This window comes from Porites lutea, chromosome 4 (assembly GCF_958299795.1).
Source record: "Porites lutea chromosome 4, jaPorLute2.1, whole genome shotgun sequence".
Lineage (NCBI taxonomy): Eukaryota > Metazoa > Cnidaria > Anthozoa > Scleractinia > Poritidae > Porites > Porites lutea.
Window position 1 is genome coordinate 50323355 of NC_133204.1, and position 21483 is coordinate 50344837.

The 21483-nt window shown below is 36.8% G+C and overlaps 1 protein-coding gene across 1 annotated transcript; it reads left to right on the plus strand.

Moving 5' to 3' along the window:
- Nucleotides 1-17041: 17041 nt before the first annotated feature.
- LOC140934831 (uncharacterized) lies at nucleotides 17042-18248 on the plus strand. Its single transcript, XM_073384391.1, has 2 exons — nucleotides 17042-17442; nucleotides 17525-18248. Exons 1-2 carry the CDS (start codon nucleotides 17042-17044, stop codon nucleotides 18246-18248), a joined length of 1125 nt encoding a protein of 374 aa, XP_073240492.1.
- The last annotated feature ends 3235 nt before the right edge of the window (nucleotides 18249-21483 follow it).

Genomic DNA, 21483 nt, shown 5'->3' on the forward strand with positions numbered 1-21483 from the left:
TAGTTGCAGAATATATTTCAAATGTCGTCAAGCTTGTTTTTAGAGAATTTTTAGGCGCGCAAACAAAAAAGTTTCATGTTTAATCCGAACCTTTTTTTTTAACGTTTTAGGGCAAACTATGACTGGGCTTACTAAAGTAAGTAGAAATTTTGGCTTTTGCGCATCCCGCATTAGCAAAAAACACCCTTTCATTGAAGTTAAATAGTCGGAAAATACGTCCAGAATTCCGCCCAGCTTGTTTTTGGATAGTTTCCAAGAGCGCAAACACGAAATTTTTATGATTCATCCTACACACTTTTGGTAACATTTTCTTCAAATCCTTTTTCGAAGCTTATTTCGCTATGTTTAAATTTTAGGCTCTGCGCATCCAAGAAACGCCAAAAAAACCTTTCATTACACTTGATTAGTTGCAGAATATATTTCAAATGTCGTCAAGCTTGTTTTTAGAGAATTTTTAGGCGCGCAAACAATAAAGTTTCATGTTTAATCCGAACCTTTTTTTTTAACGTTTTAGGGCAAACTCTGATTGGGCTTACTAAAGTAAGTAGAAATTTTGGCTTTTGCGCATCCCGCAATAGCAAAAAACACCCTTTCATTGCAGTTAAATAGTCGCAAAATACGTCCAGAATTCCGCCCAGCTTGTTTTTGGATAGTTTTCAAGAGCGCAAAAGCGAAATTTTTATGATTCATCCTACACACTTTTGGTAACACTTACTTACTTTAATAAGCCCAATCAGAGTTTCCCCTAAGACGTTAATAAAAAAGGCTCGGATTAAACATGAACATTTTTTTATGTTTGCGCGCTTAAAAACTCTCTAAAAAAAATCTGCACGATATTTTTAAGATATTATGCAACTAATCAAATGTAATTAAAGGTTCTTTGGGCGTTTCTTGGATGCGGGTAGCCCAAAATTTAAACTTAGCGAAATAAGCTTAAAAAAAGATGTTAAGAAAATGTTACCAAAAGTGTGTAGGATTAATCATAAAAATACCTTATTTGCGCACTTCGAAACTGTCTAAAGACTGGCTTGACGACATCCTGGATATATTCTTCAACTATTTCAATGTCATTAAAGGTGTTTTCTGCTTTTCCGGGACGCGCCCAACCCAAAATTTCTACCTGGTTTAGTAAGCCCAATCAAAGTTTGATTTAAAAGGTTACAAAAAAAAGGTTCGGATTAAACATGAACATTTTTTTATGTTTGCGCGCTTAAAAACTCTCTAAAAAAAATCTGCACGATATTTTTAAGATATTATGCCACTAATCAAATGTAATTAAAGGTTCTTTGGGCGTTTCTTGGATGCGGGTAGCCCAAAATTTAAACTTAGCGAAATAAGCTTAAAAAAAGATGTTAAGAAAATGTTACCAAAAGTGTGTAGGATTAATCATAAAAATACCTTATTTGCGCACTTCGAAACTGTCTAAAGACTGGCTTGACGACATCCTGGATATCTTCTTCAACTATTTCAATGTCATTAAAGGTGTTTTCTGCTTTTCCGGGACGCGCCCAACCCAAAATTTCTACCTGGTTTAGTAAGCCCAATCAAAGTTTGATTTAAAAGGTTACAAAAAAAAGGTTCGGATTAAACATGAACATTTTTTTATGTTTGCGCGCTTAAAAACTCTCTAAAAAAAATCTCGACGATATTTTTAAGATATTATGCCACTAATCAAATGTAATTAAAAGTTCTTTGGGCGTTTCTTGGATGCGGGTAGCCCAAAATTTAAACTTAGCGAAATAAGCTTAAAAAAAGGTGTTAAGAAAATGTTACCAAAAGTGTGTAGGATTAATCATAAAAATGCCTTATTTGCGCACTTCGAAACTGTGTAAAGACTGGCTTGACGACATCCTGGATATATTCTTCAACTATTTCAATGTCATTAAAGGTGTTTTCTGCTTTTCCGGGACGCGCCCAACCCAAAATTTCTACCTGGTTTAGTAAGCCCAATCAAAGTTTGATTTAAAAGGTTACAAAAAAAAGGTTCGGATTAAACATGACCATTTTTTTATGTTTGCGCGCTTAAAAACTCTCTAAAAAAAATCTGCACGATATTTTTAAGATATTATGCCACTAATCAAATGTAATTAAAGGTTCTTTGGGCGTTTCTTGGATGCGGGTAGCCCAAAATTTAAACTTAGCGAAATAAGCTTAAAAAAAGATGTTAAGAAAATGTTACCAAAAGTGTGTAGGATTAATCATAAAAATACCTTATTTGCGCACTTCGAAACTGTCTAAAGACTGGCTTGACGACATCCTGGATATCTTCTTCAACTATTTCAATGTCATTAAAGGTGTTTTCTGCTTTTCCGGGACGCGCCCAACCCAAAATTTCTACCTGGTTTAGTAAGCCCAATCAAAGTTTGATTTAAAAGGTTACAAAAAAAAAGGTTCGGATTAAACATGAACATTTTTTTATGTTTGCGCGCTTAAAAACTCTCTAAAAAAAATCTGCACGATATTTTTAAGATATTATGCCACTAATCAAATGTAATTAAAGGTTCTTTGGGCGTTTCTTGGATGCGGGTAGCCCAAAATTTAAACTTAGCGAAATAAGCTTAAACAAAGATGTTAAGAAAATGTTACCAAAAGTGTGTAGGATTAATCATAAAAATACCTTATTTGCGCACTTTGAAACTGTCTAAAGACTGGTCTGACGACATCCTGGATATATTCTTCAACTATTTCAATGTCATTAAAGGTGTTTTCTGCTTTTCCGGGACGCGCCCAACCCAAAATTTCTACCTGGTTTAGTAAGCCCAATCAAAGTTTGATTTAAAAGGTTACAAAAAAAAGGTTCGGATTAAACATGAACATTTTTTTATGTTTGCGCGCTTAAAAACTCTCTAAAAAAAATCTGCACGATATTTTTAAGATATTATGCCACTAATCAAATGTAATTAAAAGTTCTTTGGGCGTTTCTTGGATGCGGGTAGCCCAAAATTTAAACTTAGCGAAATAAGCTTAAAAAAAGATGTTAAGAAAATGTTACCAAAAGTGTGTAGGATTAATCATAAAAATACCTTATTTGCGCACTTCGAAACTGTCTAAAGACTGGCTTGACGACATCCTGGATATCTTCTTCAACTATTTCAATGTCATTAAGGGTGTTTTCTGCTTTTCCGGGACGCGCCCAACCCAAAATTTCTACCTGGTTTAGTAAGCCCAATCAAAGTTTGATTTAAAAGGTTACAAAAAAAAGGTTCGGATTAAACATGAACATTTTTTTATGTTTGCGCGCTTAAAAACTCTCTAAAAAAAATCTGCACGATATTTTTAAGATATCATGCCACTAATCAAATGTAATTAAAGGTTCTTTGGGCGTTTCTTGGATGCGGGTAGCCCAAAATTTAAACTTAGCGAAATAAGTTAAAAAAAGATGTTAAGAAAATGTTACCAAAAGTGTGTAGGATTAATCATAAAAATACCTTATTTGCGCACTTCGAAACTGTCTAAAGACTGGCTTGACGACATCCTGGATATCTTCTTCAACTATTTCAATGTCATTAAAGGTGTTTTCTGCTTTTCCGGGACGCGCCCAACCCAAAATTTCTACCTGGTTTAGTAAGCCCAATCAAAGTTTGATTTAAAAGGTTAGAAAAAAAAGGTTGGGTTTAAACATGAACATTTTTTTATGTTTGCGCGCTTAAAAACTCTCTAAAAAAAATCTGCACGATATTTTTAAGATATTATGCCAGTAATCAAATGTAATTAAAGGTTCTTTGGGCGTTTCTTAAATGCGGGTAGCCCAAAATTTAAACTTAGCGAAATAAGCTTAATAAAAAGATGTTAAGAAAATGTTACCAAAAGTGTGTAGGATTAATCATAAAAATACCTTATTTGCCAACTTCGAAACTGTCTAAAGACTGGCTTGACGACATCCTGGATATCTTCTTCAACTATTTCAATGTCATTAAAGGTGTTTTCTGCTTTTCCGGGACGCGCCCAACCCAAAATTTCTACCTGGTTTAGTAAGCCCAATCAAAGTTTGATTTAAAAGGTTACAAAAAAAAGGTTCGGATTAAACATGAACATTTTTTTATGTTTGCGCGCTTAAAAACTCTCTAAAAAAAATCTCGACGATATTTTTAAGATATTATGCCACTAATCAAATGTAATTAAAAGTTCTTTGGGCGTTTCTTGGATGCGGGTAACCTAAAATTTAAACTCAGCGAAATAAGCTTAAAAAAAGATGTTAAGAAAATGTTACCAAAAGTGTGTAGGATTAATCATAAAAATACCTTATTTGCGCACTTCGAAACTGTCTAAAGACTGGCTTGACGACATCCTGGATATATTCTTCAACTATTTCAATGTCATTAAAGGTGTTTTCTGCTTTTCCGGGACGCGCCCAACCCAAAATTTCTACCTGGTTTAGTAAGCCCAATCAAAGTTTGATGTAAAAGGTTACAAAAAAAAGGTTCGGATTAAACATGAACATTTTTTTATGTTTGCGCGCTTAAAAACTCTCTAAAAAAAATCTGCACGATATTTTTAAGATATTATGCCACTAATCAAATGTAATTAAAGGTTCTTTGGGCGTTTCTTGGATGCGGGTAGCCCAAAATTTAAACTTAGCGAAATAAGCTTAAAAAAAGATGTTAAGAAAATGTTACCAAAAGTGTGTAGGATTAATCATAAAAATACCTTATTTGCGCACTTCGAAACTGTCTAAAGACTGGCTTGACGACATCCTGGATATCTTCTTCAACTATTTCAATGTCATTAAAGGTGTTTTCTGCTTTTCCGGGACGCGCCCAACCCAAAATTTCTACCTGGTTTAGTAAGCCCAATCAAAGTTTGATTTAAAAGGTTACAAAAAAAAGGTTCGGATTAAACATGAACATTTTTTTATGTTTGCGCGCTTAAAAACTCTCTAAAAAAAATCTGCACGATATTTTTAAGATATTATGCAACTAATCAAATGTAATTAAAGGTTCTTTGGGCGTTTCTTGGATGCGGGTAGCCCAAAATTTAAACTTAGCGAAATAAGCTTAAAAAAAGATGTTAAGAAAATGTTACCAAAAGTGTGTAGGATTAATCATAAAAATACCTTATTTGCGCACTTTGAAACTGTCTAAGGACTGGTCTGACGACATCCTGGATATATTCTTCAACTATTTCAATGTCATTAAAGGTGTTTTCTGCTTTTCCGGGACGCGCCCAACCCAAAATTTCTACCTGGTTTAGTAGGCCCGATCAAAGTTTGATTTAAAAGGTTACAAAAAAAAGGTTCGGATTAAACATGAACATTTTTTTATGTTTGCGCGCTTAAAAACTCTCTAAAAAAAATCTGGACGATATTTTTAAGATATTATGCCACTAATCAAATGTAATTAAAGGTTCTTTGGGCGTTTCTTAAATGCGGGTAGCCCAAAATTTAAACTTAGCGAAATAAGCTTAATAAAAAGATGTTAAGAAAATGTTACCAAAAGTGTGTAGGATTAATCATAAAAATACCTTATTTGCGCACTTCGAAACTGTCTAAAGACTGGCTTGACGACATCCTGGATATCTTCTTCAACTATTTCAATGTCATTAAAGGTGTTTTCTGCTTTTCCGGGACGCGCCCAACCCAAAATTTCTACCTGGTTTAGTAAGCCCAATCAAAGTTTGATTTAAAAGGTTACAAAAAAAAGGTTCGGATTAAACATGAACATTTTTTTATGTTTGCGCGCTTAAAAACTCTCTAAAAAAAATCTCGACGATATTTTTAAGATATTATGCCACTAATCAAATGTAATTAAAAGTTCTTTGGGCGTTTCTTGGATGCGGGTAACCTAAAATTTAAACTCAGCGAAATAAGCTTAAAAAAAGATGTTAAGAAAATGTTACCAAAAGTGTGTAGGATTAATCATAAAAATACCTTATTTGCGCACTTCGAAACTGTCTAAACACTGGCTTGACGACATCCTGGATATATTCTTCAACTATTTCAATGTCATTAAAGGTGTTTTCTGCTTTTCCGGGACGCGCCCAACCCAAAATTTCTACCTGGTTTAGTAAGCCCAATCAAAGTTTGATTTAAAAGGTTACAAAAAAAAGGTTCGGATTAAACATGAACATTTTTTTATGTTTGCGCGCTTAAAAACTCTCTAAAAAAAATCTGCACGATATTTTTAAGATATTATGCCACTAATCAAATGTAATTAAAGGTTCTTTGGGCGTTTCTTGGATGCGGGTAGCCCAAAATTTAAACTTAGCGAAATAAGCTTAAAAAAAGATGTTAAGAAAATGTTACCAAAAGTGTATAGGATTAATCATAAAAATACCTTATTTGCGCTCTTCGAAACTGTCTAAAGACTGGCTTGACGACATCCTGGATATCTTCTTCAACTATTTCAATGTCATTAAAGGTGTTTTCTGCTTTTCCGGGACGCGCCCAACCCAAAATTTCTACCTGGTTTAGTAAGCCCAATCAAAGTTTGATTTAAAAGGTTACAAAAAAAAGGTTCGGATTAAACATGAACATTTTTTTATGTTTGCGCGCTTAAAAACTCTCTAAAAAAAATCTGCACGATATTTTTAAGATATTATGCAACTAATCAAATGTAATTAAAGGTTCTTTGGGCGTTTCTTGGATGCGGGTAGCCCAAAATTTAAACTTAGCGAAATAAGCTTAAAAAAAGATGTTAAGAAAATGTTACCAAAAGTGTGTAGGATTAATCATAAAAATACCTTATTTGCGCACTTTGAAACTGTCTAAAGACTGGTCTGACGACATCCTGGATATATTCTTCAACTATTTCAATGTCATTAAAGGTGTTTTCTGCTTTTCCGGGACGCGCCCAACCCAAAATTTCTACCTGGTTTAGTAAGCCCGATCAAAGTTTGATTTAAAAGGTTACAAAAAAAAGGTTCGGATTAAACATGAACAATTTTTTATGTTTGCGCGCTTAAAAACTCTCTAAAAAAAATCTCGACGATATTTTTAAGATATTATGCCACTAATCAAATGTAATTAAAAGTTCTTTGGGCGTTTCTTGGATGCGGGTAGCCCAAAATTTAAACTTAGCGAAATAAGCTTAAAAAAAGATGTTAAGAAAATGTTACCAAAAGTGTGTAGGATTAATCATAAAAATACCTTATTTGCGCACTTCGAAACTGTCTAAAGACTGGCTTGACGACATCCTGGATATATTCTTCAACTATTTCAATGTCATTAAAGGTGTTTTCTGCTTTTCCGGGACGCGCCCAACCCAAAATTTCTACCTGGTTTAGTAAGCCCAATCAAAGTTTGATTTAAAAGGTTACAAAAAAAAGGTTCGGATTAAACATGAACATTTTTTTATGTTTGCGCGCTTAAAAACTCTCTAAAACAAATCTGCACGATATTTTTAAGATATTATGCCACTAATCAAATGTAATTAAAGGTTCTTTGGGCTTTTGTTGGATGCGGGTAGCCCAAAATTTAAACTTAGCGAAATAAGCTTAAAAAAAGATGTTAAGAAAATGTTACCAAAAGTGTGTAGGATTAATCATAAAAATACCTTATTTGCGCACTTCGAAACTGTCTAAAGACTGGCTTGACGACATCCTGGATATCTTCTTCAACTATTTCAATGTCATTAAAGGTGTTTTCTGCTTTTCCGGGACGCGCCCAACCCAAAATTTCTACCTGGTTTAGTAAGCCCAATCAAAGTTTGATTTAAAAGGTTACAAAAAAAAGGTTGGGATTAAACATGAACATTTTTTTATGTTTGCGCGCTTAAAAACTCTCTAAAAAAAATCTGCACGATATTTTTAAGATATTATGCCACTAATCAAATGTAATTAAAGGTTCTTTGGGCGTTTCTTGGATGCGGGTAGCCCAAAATTTAAACTTAGCGAAATAAGCTTAAAAAAAGATGTTAAGAAAATGTTACCAAAAGTGTGTAGGATTAATCATAAAAATACCTTATTTGCGCACTTCGAAACTGTCTAAAGACTGGCTTGACCACATCCTGGATATCTTCTTTAACTATTTCAATGTCATTGAAGGTGTTTTCTGCTTTTCCGTGATGCGCCCAACCCAAAATTTCTACCTGGTTTAGTAAGCCCAATCAGAGTTTGATTTAAAAGGTTAGAAAAAAAAGGTTCGGATTAAACATGAACATTTTTTTATGTTTGCGCGCTTAAAAACTCTCTAAAAAAAATCTGGACCATATTTTTAAGATATTATGCCACTAATTAAATGTAATTTAAGGTTCTTTGGGCGTTTCTTGGATGCGGGTAGCCCAAAATTTAAACTTAGCGAAATAAGCTTAAAAAAAGATGTTAAGAAAATGTTACCAAAAGTGTGTAGGATTAATCATAAAAATACCTTATTTGCGCACTTCGAAACTGTCTAAAGACTCGCTTGACCACATCCTGGATATATTCTACAACTATGTCAATGTCATTGAAGGTGTTTTCTGCTTTTCCGTGATGCGCCCAACCCAAAATTTCTACCTGGTTTAGTAAGCCCAATCAAAGTTTGATTTAAAAGGTTAGAAAAGAAAGGTTCGGAATAAATATGAACATTTTTTTATGTTTGCGCGCTTAAAAACTCTCTAAAAAAAACCTGGACCATATTTTTAAGATATTATGCCACTAATCAAATGTAATTAAAGGTTCTTTTTGGCGTTTCTTGGATGCGGGTAGCCCAAAATTTAAACTTAGCGAAATAAGCTTAAAAAAAGATGTTAAGAAAATGTTACCAAAAGTGTGTAGGATTAATCATAAAAATACCTTATTTGCGCACTTCGAAACTGTCTAAAGACTCGCTTGACCACATCCTGGATATATTCTACAACTATGTCAATGTCATTGAAGGTGTTTTCTGCTTTTCCGTGATGCGCCCAACCCAAAATTTCTACCTGGTTTAGTAAGCCCAATCAAAGTTTGATTTAAAAGGTTAGAAAAGAAAGGTTCGGAATAAATATGAACATTTTTTTATGTTTGCGCGCTTAAAAACTCTCTAAAAAAAACCTGGACCATATTTTTAAGATATTATGCCACTAATCAAATGTAATTAAAGGTTCTTTTTGGCGTTTCTTGGATGCGGGTAGCCCAAAATTTAAACTTAGCGAAATAAGCTTAAAAAAAGATGTTAAGAAAATGTTACCAAAAGTGTGTAGGATTAATCATAAAAATACCTTATTTGCGCACTTCGAAACTGTCTAAAGACTGGCTTGACCACATCCTGGATATCTTCTTCAACTATTTCAATGTCATTAAAGGTGTTTTCTGCTTTTCCGTGATGCGCCCAACCCAAAATTTCTACCTGGTTTAGTAAGCCCAAACAAAGTTTGATTTAATGACATTGAAATTGTTGAAGAATATATCCAGGATGTCGTCAAGCCAGTCTTTAGACAGTTTCGAAGTGCGCAAATAAGGTATTTTTATGATTAATCCTACACACTTTTGGTAACATTTTCTTAACATCTTTTTTTAAGCTTATTTCGCTAAGTTTAAATTTTGGGCTACCCGCATCCAAGAAACGCCCAAAGAACCTTTAATTACATTTGATTAGTGGCATAATATCTTAAAAATATCGTGCAGATTTTTTTTAGAGAGTTTTTAAGCGCGCAAACATAAAAAAATGTTCATGTTTAATCCGAACCTTTTTTTTGTAACCTTTTAAATCAAACTTTGATTGGGCTTACTAAACCAGGTAGAAATTTTGGGTTGGGCGCGTCCCGGAAAAGCAGAAAACACCTTTAATGACATTGAAATAGTTGAAGAAGATATCCAGGATGTCGTCAAGCCAGTCTTTAGACAGTTTCGAAGTGCGCAAATAAGGTATTTTTATGATTAATCCTACACACTTTTGGTAACATTTTCTTAACATCTTTTTTTAAGCTTATTTCGCTAAGTTTAAATTTTGGGCTACCCGCATCCAAGAAACGCCCAAAGAACCTTTAATTACATTTGATTAGTGGCATAATATCTTAAAAATATCGTCCGGATTTTTTTTAGAGAGTTTTTAAGCGCGCAAACATAAAAAAAATGTTCATGTCTAATCCGAACCTTTTTTTTGTAACCTTTTAAATCAAACTTTGATTAGGCTTAATAAACCAGGTAGAAATTTTGGGTTGGGCGTGTCCCGGAAAAGCAGAAAACACCTTTAATGACATTGAAATAGTTGAAGAAGATATCCAGGATGTCGTCAAGCCAGTCTTTAGACAGTTTCGAAGTGCGCAAATAAGGTATTTTTATGATTAATCCTACACACTTTTGGTAACATTTTCTTAACATCTTTTTTTAAGCTTATTTCGCTAAGTTTAAATTTTGGGCTACCCGCATCCAAGAAACGCCCAAAGAACCTTTAATTACATTTGATTAGTGGCATAATATCTTAAAAATATCGTCCAGAATTGTTTTAGAGAGGTTTTAAGCGCGCAAACATAAAAAAATGTTCATGTTTAATCCGAACCTTTTTTTTCTAACCTTTTAAATCAAACTTTGATTGGGCTTACTAAACCAGGTAGAAATTTTGGGTTGGGCGCGTCCCGGAAAAGCAGAAAACACCTTTAATGACATTGAAATAGTTGAAGAAGATATCCAGGATGTCGTCAAGCCAGTCTTTAGACAGTTTCGAAGTGCGCAAATAAGGTATTTTTATGATTAATCCTACACACTTTTGGTAACATTTTCTTAACATCTTTTTTTAAGCTTATTTCGCTAAGTTTAAATTTTGGGCTACCCGCATCCAAGAAACGCCCAAAGAACCTTTAATTACATTTGATTAGTGGCATAATATCTTAAAAATATCGTGCAGATTTTTTTTAGAGAGTTTTTAAGCGCGCAAACATAAAAAAATGTTCATGTTTAATCCGAACCTTTTTTTTCTAACCTTTTAAATCAAACTTTGATTGGGCTTACTAAACCAGGTAGAAATTTTGGGTTGGGCGCGTCCCGGAAAAGCAGAAAACACCTTTAATGACATTGAAATAGTTGAAGAAGATATCCAGGATGTCGTCAAGCCAGTCTTTAGACAGTTTCGAAGTGCGCAAATAAGGTATTTTTATGATTAATCCTACACACTTTTGGTAACATTTTCTTAACATCTTTTTTTAAGCTTATTACGCTAAGTTTAAATTTTGGGCTACCCGCATCCAAGAAACGCCCAAAGAACCTTTAATTACATTTGATTAGTGGCATAATATCTTAAAAATATCGTCCGGATTTTTTTTAGAGAGTTTTTAAGCGCGCAAACATAAAAAAAATGTTCATGTCTAATCCGAACCTTTTTTTTGTAACCTTTTAAATCAAACTTTGATTAGGCTTAATAAACCAGGTAGAAATTTTGGGTTGGGCGTGTCCCGGAAAAGCAGAAAACACCTTTAATGACATTGAAATAGTTGAAGAAGATATCCAGGATGTCGTCAAGCCAGTCTTTAGACAGTTTCGAAGTGCGCAAATAAGGTATTTTTATGATTAATCCTACACACTTTTGGTAACATTTTCTTAACATCTTTTTTTAAGCTTATTTCGCTAAGTTTCCGGGAAGCGCCCAACCCAAAATTTCTACCTGCTTTAGTAAGCCCAATCAAAGTTTGATTTAAAAGGTTACAAAAAAAAGGTTCAGATTAAACATGAACATTTTTTTATGTTTGCGCGCTTAAAAACTCTCTAAAAAAAATCTGGACCATATTTTTAAGATATTATGCCACTAATCAAATGTAATTAAAGGTTCTTTGGGCGTTTCTTGGATGCGGGTAGCCCAAAATTTAAACTTAGCGAAATAAGCTTAAAAAAAGATGTTAAGAAAATGTTACCAAAAGTGTGTGGGATTAATTATAAAAATACCTTATTTGCGCACTTCGAAACTGTCTAAAGACTGGCTTGACCACATCCTGGATCTATTCTTCAACTATTTCAATGTTATTAAAGGTGTTTTCTGCTTTTCCGTGATGCGCCCAACCCAAAATTTCTACCTGGTTTAGTAAGCCCAATCAAAGTTTGATTTAAAAGGTTACAAAAAAAAAATTCGGATTAAACATGAACATTTTTTTATGTTTGCGCGCTTAAAAACTCTCTAAAAAAAATCTGGACCATATTTTTAAGATATTATGCCACTAATCAAATGTAATTAAAGGTTCTTTGGGCTTTTCTTGGATGCGGGTAGCCCAAAATTTAAACTTAGCGAAATAAGCTTAAAAAAAGATGTTAAGAAAATGTTACCAAAAGTGTGTAGGATTAATCATAAAAATACCCTATTTGCGCACTTCGAAACTGTCTAAAGACTGGCTTGACCACATCCTGGATATATTCTTCAACTATTTCAATGTCATTGAAGGTGTCTTCTGCTTTTCCGTGATGCGCCCAACCCAAAATTTCTACCTGCTTTAGTAAGCCCAATCAAAGTTTGATTTAAAAGGTTAGAAAAAAAAGGTTCGGATTAAACATGAACATTTTTTTATGTTTGCGCGCTTAAAAACTCTCTAAAAAAAATCTGGACGATATTTTTAAGATATTATGCCACTAATCAAATGTAATTAAAGGTTCTTTGGGCGTTTCTTGGATGCGGGTAGCCCAAAATTTAAACTTAGCGAAATAAGCTTAAAAAAAGATGTTAAGAAAATGTTACCAAAAGTGTGTAGGATTAATCATAAAAATACCTTATTTGCGCACTTCGAAACTGTCTAAAGACTGGCTTGACCACATCCTGGATATCTTCTTCAACTATTTCAATGTCATTAAAGGTGTTTTCTGCTTTTCCGGGATGCGCCCAACCCAAAATTTCTACCTGGTTTAGTAAGCCCAATCAAAGTTTGATTTAAAAGGTTACAAAAAAAAGGTTCGGATTAAACATCAACATTTTTTTATGTTTGCGCGCTTAAAAACTCTCTAAAAAAAATCTGGACCATATTTTTAAGATATTATGCCACTAATCAAATGTAATTAAAGGTTCTTTTGACGTTTCTTGGATGGGGGTAGCCCAAAATTTAAACTTAGCGAAATAAGCTTAAAAAAAGATGTTAAGAAAATGTTACCAAAAGTGTGTAGGATTAACCATAAAAATACCTTATTTGCGCACTTCGAAACTAGCAGTAGTACAGGTCTGTTTACGCACTATTGTTATGCAAATGAGGTTGGTCGCCATACAAAGCCTTCTAAATTTTTGAGTGATGACGGTATACAGCGGACACCCTAAAGGCAACATCTGTAACTAAGAACGCTAGTTGTTGCTAAGGAAAAGGCCATGAAGAAATTTTGGGCGGAGGGTCTTACCCTAATCAGTCGAGGGCAGTGTTTAACCCTAATCAGTCGAGGGCAGTGTTTAACCCTAACAAATCGAAGGCATTTTTCTAACCCTAATCAGTCGAGGGCAGTTTTTAACCCTAACAAATCGAAGGCATTTTTCTAACCCTAATCAGTCGAGGGCAGTGTTTAACCCTAACAAATCGAAGGCGTTTTTCTAACCCTAATCAGCTGAGGGCAGTGTTTAACCCTAACAAATCGAAGACGCTTTTCTAACCCTAATCAGTCGAGGGCAGTGTTTAACCCAAACAAATCGAAGGCATTTTCCTAACCCTAATCAGTCGAGGGCCGTGTTGAGCGCTACATCGGTTGAGTTCAATGTCTCAACCTAACAATCCGTAGAGTCCAAGGTCCAATCTCTAGGGTCATGACAACTTGCACGTTTTCACACAAGGATTTGCTGACTCAGCAGAATTTGTTTCTATTTTTAGATCATGACGTCATTCTTTTGACAAGAGTAGGTATAAAAGACCGCTAGCAACTCTCATTTTTTCATTCAACCCCACATCATTTGTAGTGAGCGGAACTCATCCATAATGGTTTTTACTTATCCAAGACCATGCCCTACCTGCGGAAAGAAACTCAAGAATAGAAGTTCCTATTCACGTCATAGGAAATATTGCGGGAAGACAACAGTCCCTATCCCATGCCCGTATTGTGAATCAACTTTTAAAAGAAAAGATGATCTGTCAAAACATAACAAACACTTCCATTCTGAAAAAGCTAAGAGAAAAGCAGAAGAAAGCAGTGAATTAGCGAGGATGGAGTTATTACATGCAGACAAAGTACCCCATTTATCAATTGAAAGTCAGACAGGTGGGGCTGGGACTACTAGACGCATGACAAAAGACCTTGACAGTAAGAAGAAGGACCTAAACCCTGTCAAAAAAGAAGAGCCACAGGCAGTCAAAAGAAAATTAGACTATGAAGATGATGTTGATATGTCTCACCTCATGGACGACGGCCTGGATGATTTTTTGGTAGAGAGAGCCAACCGTTTGGAACTGTCTGAGAATCCTTTGTTCAAAGCCAATCTCACGTTTCTACCATACAAACGGCAAGGTTTAAAGGGAGCAGTCAAAAAAGAGCAATTTTCCGTCACGTTTGATCAGCTACGTAAAGCCACCGAAGAGGAATCTTTGGGAGATGGGTTGTCGGAGTCCCTCTTTGAAGCGGTAAGAGATATGATCTTAAAGGAAAAATTGCCGGATTCAACTAAGGTCCATCTCACTTTAACCTCAAAGGAACATTCCAATGGCACTGTGAATTCAGGATTTTTATCTCACGTAAAATATGGGATTCCCGTCAAAGAGTTCGTGAAACGTGGCGATTATGTTCTTGCTATGTTTGAGTCACTCGCCCGTAAAATGAACAGTGCTCAAAATATGAATCCAGCGATTGGGTTCAATGCAACTCTCACGTTTATTACCTACCCTCAAAAAGGTGGTAAAGGTCCAGCTTCAAAAAATCCAAACAGATTGCCATTTGATTTGATGCACAAAAAGAAAACTTGTATGATCAAGATCAAAAACACAGATGATTTATGTTGTGCCCGTGCCCTCGTAACGATGAAAGAGTACGTGGATGGAGACCCAGACAAACAATATAGAAATCTACGTGATGGCAGACCCATTCAAGAACGCCTAGCCAAGCAGCTTCACCAAGATGCAATTGTACCTGAGGGACCCTGTGGCTATGACGAACTAGAAAAATTTCAAGCGTTTCTAGGACCCCAAGGCTACAAAATCATCGTGGTAGATTACGTCTCTTGTGCCTGTATTTTTCAAGGCAATGTGGATCAGTATAGCAAAGTCATTTATTTGCTTAAACACGACAATCATTACAATGGCTTACGAAGCATGGCCGCCTTTCTGAATCGATCCTACTTCTGCCCTGATTGCTGTAAAGGGTTCAATACAGATGACACAGCAAGCCATTCTTGTAGTGGTCGTAATTGCAGTAGTTGTCAGCGCACACGTTCTCAGAAAAATAATGGTGGCTGCCCAGATTTTTCCCCAGGAAAAAAGAGAACCATTCACTGTAAAGACTGCCAGCGGGATTTCTATGGTCCAGACTGTTTCAAGGCTCATAAAGAAACAAAAGGCAAGAAAAAAGTGAGTCTTTGTCAGAAGCTAAAAAAGTGTTTAAAATGCTGTAAAGGTTATAAAGTCAATCCAAAGAAGCCACACAAATGCTACCATGACACTTGCCGTTACTGTCATGAATTTGTTGAAATATACAATCACAAATGTTACATCCAACGTGTTAAAGAGGTAGATGATGAGGAACACGATGATGATGATGATGATGATGACGAGGAAAAGAAGCTACCACCTCTCATGGTGTTTGCTGACATCGAATGTTTGATAGAACCCACAGAGAAGGGAAAGCAGTTATTCATAGCAGATTTGATTCGATATGCTACTGAAGAAGATCCACCCAATGTTTCTCATGCCTTTAGTGGCGAAACCTGCATTGAACAGTTCATTCAAGCCATGAATCAACTAACAGAAGTGGGAGACAAACAGCGCGATTTATTTATAATTTTTCACAACCTCAAGGGTTTTGATAGCAACTTTATCATCGAGGAACTTTACCGTAAGGGTATTAAGGTGGAAAACCAGCTGACGACGGGCGCCAAAACCCTGAAGTTCCATTACTGGTATCTGGACGCCATGATTACCTTCAAAGATTCACTTTGTTTTCTCCCAATGCCACTGGCCGAGTTGCCTGAAACATTCAATTTCGTCGAGCTTCATAAAGGTTTCTTTCCGCATGCGTTCCATACAAGAGAGAGTTTAACTTACAGGGGTCGTCTACCGGCAAAACACTATTTTCAGCCACAAGCAATGAAGCAAAAGAAACGAAAAGAGTTTGACACTTGGTACGCGACTGAATTGGCAAGAAATGAAGAATATATCCTCTGGGAGGAGTTAAACAAGTACTGCCATTCTGATGTAATGGTCTTGAAAGCTGCCTGTCTAAAGTTTATACAAGAATTTAAAGAGGAAGCAGGGTTTAATCCTATAGAAAAATGTGTCACCATTGCTTCTGCATGCAATTTATTCTGGCGAAGAGATCTTATCCCCGAGGATACCATTGCCATAGAACTATTGAATGGCTGGTGTGGTGCTAATGTGAATCAAAGTACAGCAGCACTAGAATGGTTATGTTTTGAAGATTTTAAACTAGGAGGAAATAAACTACGCCATGTCCGCAACGGGGGAGAGCAAAAGGTGATCACACAAGGCGAGGCTCTGTTTGTCGATGGCTATGACGAAACTACCAAAACGGTCTATGAATTTCATGGTTGCTTTTATCATGGGTGTGTTAAATGTTTTCCAAACCATCGCTACAGGAAACACAATTGTCATCCAGATCGTACCATCTCAGAAATCTATGAAGCCACCTGTAAAAAGACACAGAAGTTACGTCAAGCAGGCTATACGGTGATTGAGCAATGGGAGCATGATTTTGAGATTGAGAGGAAGACAAACCCGACTCTCAGGGAATTTTTGAAGACCTTTCAGCTGTCTGAGCCATTGAACCCTAGAGATACCTTTTTTGGTGGTAGAACCAATGGAGTGCGTTTACATTGTGTTGCAGCAGCAGGAGAAGAAATTCGCTATGTAGACATCAATTCGCTTTACCCGTACGTCAACAAACCAAAACGTATCCAGTGGGTCACCCGGAGATTTTGGTCAATCCAACAAATCAAGATATTGGCAGCTACTTTGGCATAGCAAAAGTCAAGATTCTCCCACCACCCCAGTTGTATCATCCAGTACTCCCCGTCCACATTGGTGGTAAACTCATGTTTCCCCTATGTACACAATGTGTAAAGGAAGAATTGGAAAAACAATGGTTGACTCGTACAGTGGTTTGCACCCACACTGCAGAGGAACGCTGTATAACGGGCACCTGGTGCACACCTGAGTTGCAGAAAGCTGTGGACCTTGGTTACAAGATACTAAAAATTCACGAGGTGTGGCATTTTTCTGAAAATCAGCGCAAAGAGGGTTTGTTTGCAGACTATGTAAATAAATGGCTCAAAAATAAAACTGAAGCATCGGGTTGGCCGAAGAATTGTACCACAGAGGCAGCAAAGTCAGAGTACATCAATGCTTACTATGACCGTGAAGGGGTTCAGCTAGAGCCTGCAAAAGTGGCCAAAAACGGGGGACGGAAACAAGTGGCGAAACTTATGCTCAACAGGTAATTAGAATTAGAATGAGAAGATAGGACAAAGATCTTCAAAGAATCATTGTTTGATTTGTTTACCTCTTTGTATTTTCAGCTTCTGGGGCAAATTCGGCGAGAAACCCAACAAGACTCAAACCTTTACCGTCACAAGTCCTGCAGAGCTATATGCAATAATAGAAGATGTTGGTAACAACATTCACGACATACGAATTTGCACTGATGATATAGTAGAAATTGATGTCAGTAAAGCTGTAGAAGAGGTCATTCCAAGCAATAAAACTAACATTTTTATCGCGAGCTTCACCACGTCATGGGCTCGCTTAGAGTTGTACAAGTATTTACAGCTGCTGAAAGAGCAGGTCCTATACTTTGATACAGACAGCATCATTTATCTTTGGCGTAACGGTTTACCTGAAGTGGAGACAGGCCCGTTTTTGGGTCAGATGAAAGACGAAACCGCTGGCGTACCCATACAAGAGTTTGCGACAGGGGGTCCAAAAAATTACACTTACATGCTACAAAATGGTGAAACAGAATGCAAAATACGCGGTTTTACTCAGGATGAGCAGGGCAGGGCTCTATTGAATTTTGATTCCATGAAAAGTCACATTTTAGTTGCGATCAAAAACCCTGGGAATGCACCACAACCTATCGCGGTACCTGTAAGCGTGAATATGGACACCAATAGGACCACCAAGAAAATCTGTCTAACCCCCAAAGTCAAAAATTATCGCCTTGTCTTTGAAAAGCGGGTGATTCAAACAAAGGATTGTAGCAGCAAACCTTATGGTTATGATTGGATAGGCCAACACACTTGAACTAGGCCTCCTAAGGCTTTTTAAGTTAGCATTTTTGCCTAGAGCTTTGTACGCTAGGTTATTGATTCAATAAACGTGTGTAAGGATTATTTCTTTGTGATTGATTTACCTGACTACTTATCTCTTAAACAGAGCTAGATTGCCCTAACCCCACTCCCTTGCCCTAAAAACACTCTCTTCCCCTAACCCCTCCCCTCCCACTCTAACAGAGATTGCGAGGGTCTGGATCCTAGTGAGATGGAGTTGCTGACTCAGCGTTTTTCAGGCATAAAAAGGCAGAATGATTTTAGCGAACGTGTTAAGCAGCAGACACAATGCAGACAGTATCTATGCAAGATTTGGGACAATTTTCATACTGGCAAGACAAACGTCTGACTAGCTCTCATTGCCATGACCTTTACAACCCAGTGATTTCTGTGGAGTTAACAGAATTAGCGGATCGTGTGGTAGCTAATAACGATTCGGTGGTGGAAATTCAATTGGATTTGTGTATTCAACAACTACGTGTCCCTGCTTGGCATGAAAGTTTGTTGATGTCTATGAGCGATGCTTTATTACGAGCACTTCAACGTTGGATTACACGTCATGGGTACCCTATGAAATCACTGTGTTATGTTTCATTGCAAGCAGTCGAACCGTTACCTCTGCCTTTAACAAGATGTCTTGGGGTGTTGACAAATATTCCCATCTTTGCATTCTTTCCTTGGACGTGTAACTTAGCACGCACCATGTTAGCCCTCTTTGATTGGTTAAGTTATAGCTGGTTGATGACACAATTACAAGCACCGTGTATGGAATTTAAATTAGTTATCATACTGATCCACGAGAACAATACCGACTGGCGTCATCATGTAATTAACGGACACAACAATAGATTGACGTCATTCCATTAATCCATGACAACAAAAGCCGTTGACGTCATTGGGTGTAAATACAAAAGACTTGTCCAGACCTGCCCAGTGAACGTGATGGTAACAAACAATACATGACCCAAGCATACAGAAAATCTCTGGGGATCACTTTTGAGTACAAGTGCTAGGCAGTTTTCCCTTTTCAACTCACTACGTCTTTGTGCTAATAACGACGATGCAAAAGATAACGTATCCTAGACCTTGTCCTACTTGTAGGTAGAGTTTTAGCAAAGGCCATTTCTTTCAACATAAAAAGAGATGCGGTACAACAGAAAATCGAGTGAAATGCCCAGAGTGTTACTTAACTTTTGGATACAAACACGTTATGTTACGACGTGTAAGACAGCAAGCAACATTCGAACAACCCATTGCGTTTTCCATGTATGATTTGTGATAAGGTATTGACAACTGCTCAACCCTACACATGAAGACCGCTCATGGTGATGAAAAACCTTGCTTTGACTGCTGGTACTGCAATGCCACGTTTACATGACAAAATGCAAGACAAGATCACATGCGTCGTGTGCATGGACGTATTTGTAGAGAGCGAGAGGTAAATTTGTATCTTCATTCGCAACATTTAAGTGAAGAGAAGAACTTCAAGAACGAGTGGCAATTTGCGGAATCCAGACCCATTGAACACGGCGAACATAACGTCAGCCTTTGTGGTCAAACACACATAGAATCGTACTTCCTTGTAGAAAACAAATGGAACAGGAATCGCACCTTCGTGGACTCAGATTGTGTAACAAACGTGGATCCCAAAGCAGCAGCTGTGATTGGTTATTTCAAGCATATTTTAGAAAACACGGTGTAAGGGACATACAAGGGGCAAGATGAGAGAGGGATTACAGCGATTCGCAGTTCGCACAAACACTACGTTAGTACAGCGCCTGCACATAGTGGACCATTTACACCTACAAGTAACAAGAAACCCAGAGAGCGAATGGGAAGTAGTGGTTGTCTACGCTGAAGCAGAGACTTTGATTGTAGGTAAAACATATTCTCTGAAGTTAAAGGCCAAGTATAAACAAGGGCAGCTTACTTTCACAGCATTGTAATTTCACTAGGTACGTCATTTGCTATATAAGGTAAATAAATCACACATTGTTTATACATTTCAACTGACTGTGTTTTATTCACTGACTGTTTTCTAATTTACTACAAAGTTGGGTATATTTTGACTGCAAGTCTGCGAGCTCTTGCTGGAGTTGAGCCACAGTAGGTTTCTTGGTTTTTTTAGGGGCCTTGAGCTGCTGACGATCACCTTCCCGTTGCTTCCTCATAGTTTGATAACTGTCTTGATCTTGAGAGAGTTTCTTCTCTTCTTCTTGAATCATTTGATCCAAAATGACACTTTGCACTTGATCACAGGCAGCATTGACGATAGCTTGAGCTTCGGGAGAACTCATTTTTGGGTATGGTTTTATAGATTTCATTCTTTGCGGAAACGTACCATTCTTGAGATGTTTTTTGAACCCTTTGAGGGTATGTTCTCGATACTTGATTCTAGCTTTGATCGTCATCAGTTTTTGTCGATAACCCTTCAACCTGGTCTTGGCAGGCATGGTTTTTTCGGTGGGTTCATTACCAGTCTTGGTAGAAAGTGCTTCTACAGAACCACCCATAACAGACATGTTACCTCCAGGTAATCGAACGTACAGCTGATAATGATAGACACAAATCCATTCTATTTATAGCCTGAGGTGAGGTATAAGAGAAAGGGGTGTGCTATTCTATCTATCATTTATCACAAATCATCATGTGGATAGGAGGGTATGACGATTGGACTCCCGCAGAACAGCGTGAATGGGATAGAGATCTAGAGGAAATGCAAGCTGAACGTGAGCAGAGAGAACGTGAGGCTAAGAACGAGGATAAACTCTCCTGGATGGAATTGGCTCTGGATTATCCAAAGTTTAAAGCCACTTATACCAAAATTGGAGACACAGATTTGTATGTGGTAGATCTAAAGCGACAGACACCTAGCAAACAAGGGGAACGCAACTTAGTGTTTGAAGTCGTCTACCCATTGTATCAAGGCCTGAATGCCATCCTTGAGAAAAGAAAAACACCCCAGACCTCTCTCATCAAAGTAGAAGCCTCCTCCAGAGAACATGTTGAGGTGACCTACTCGTGTGAATGTACCCCTGACCAATGGTCTTATAACATCATGGACAAAATCTCAGAAGCCTTAGCTGACCAAATAACCATGAAACAAAACCTGGATCAAGGACTGCTGATGAAGATTTCTTTCTATGAGGAGTAAAAAAGATTGCAGTAAAACTCTGCAAGTTAATTTCGTAACATGTTGAAAAAGCCTG

Bases quoted from the DNA above. Each gene is read 5' to 3' on its own strand.
- LOC140934831 (XM_073384391.1), top strand. From the start codon at position 17,042: ATGTTTCCCCTATGTACACAATGTGTAAAGGAAGAATTGGAAAAACAA. The intron at 17,443-17,524 runs GTAATTAGAATT...TTGTATTTTCAG, and splicing joins GCGAAACTTATGCTCAACAG to CTTCTGGGGCAAATTCGGCG.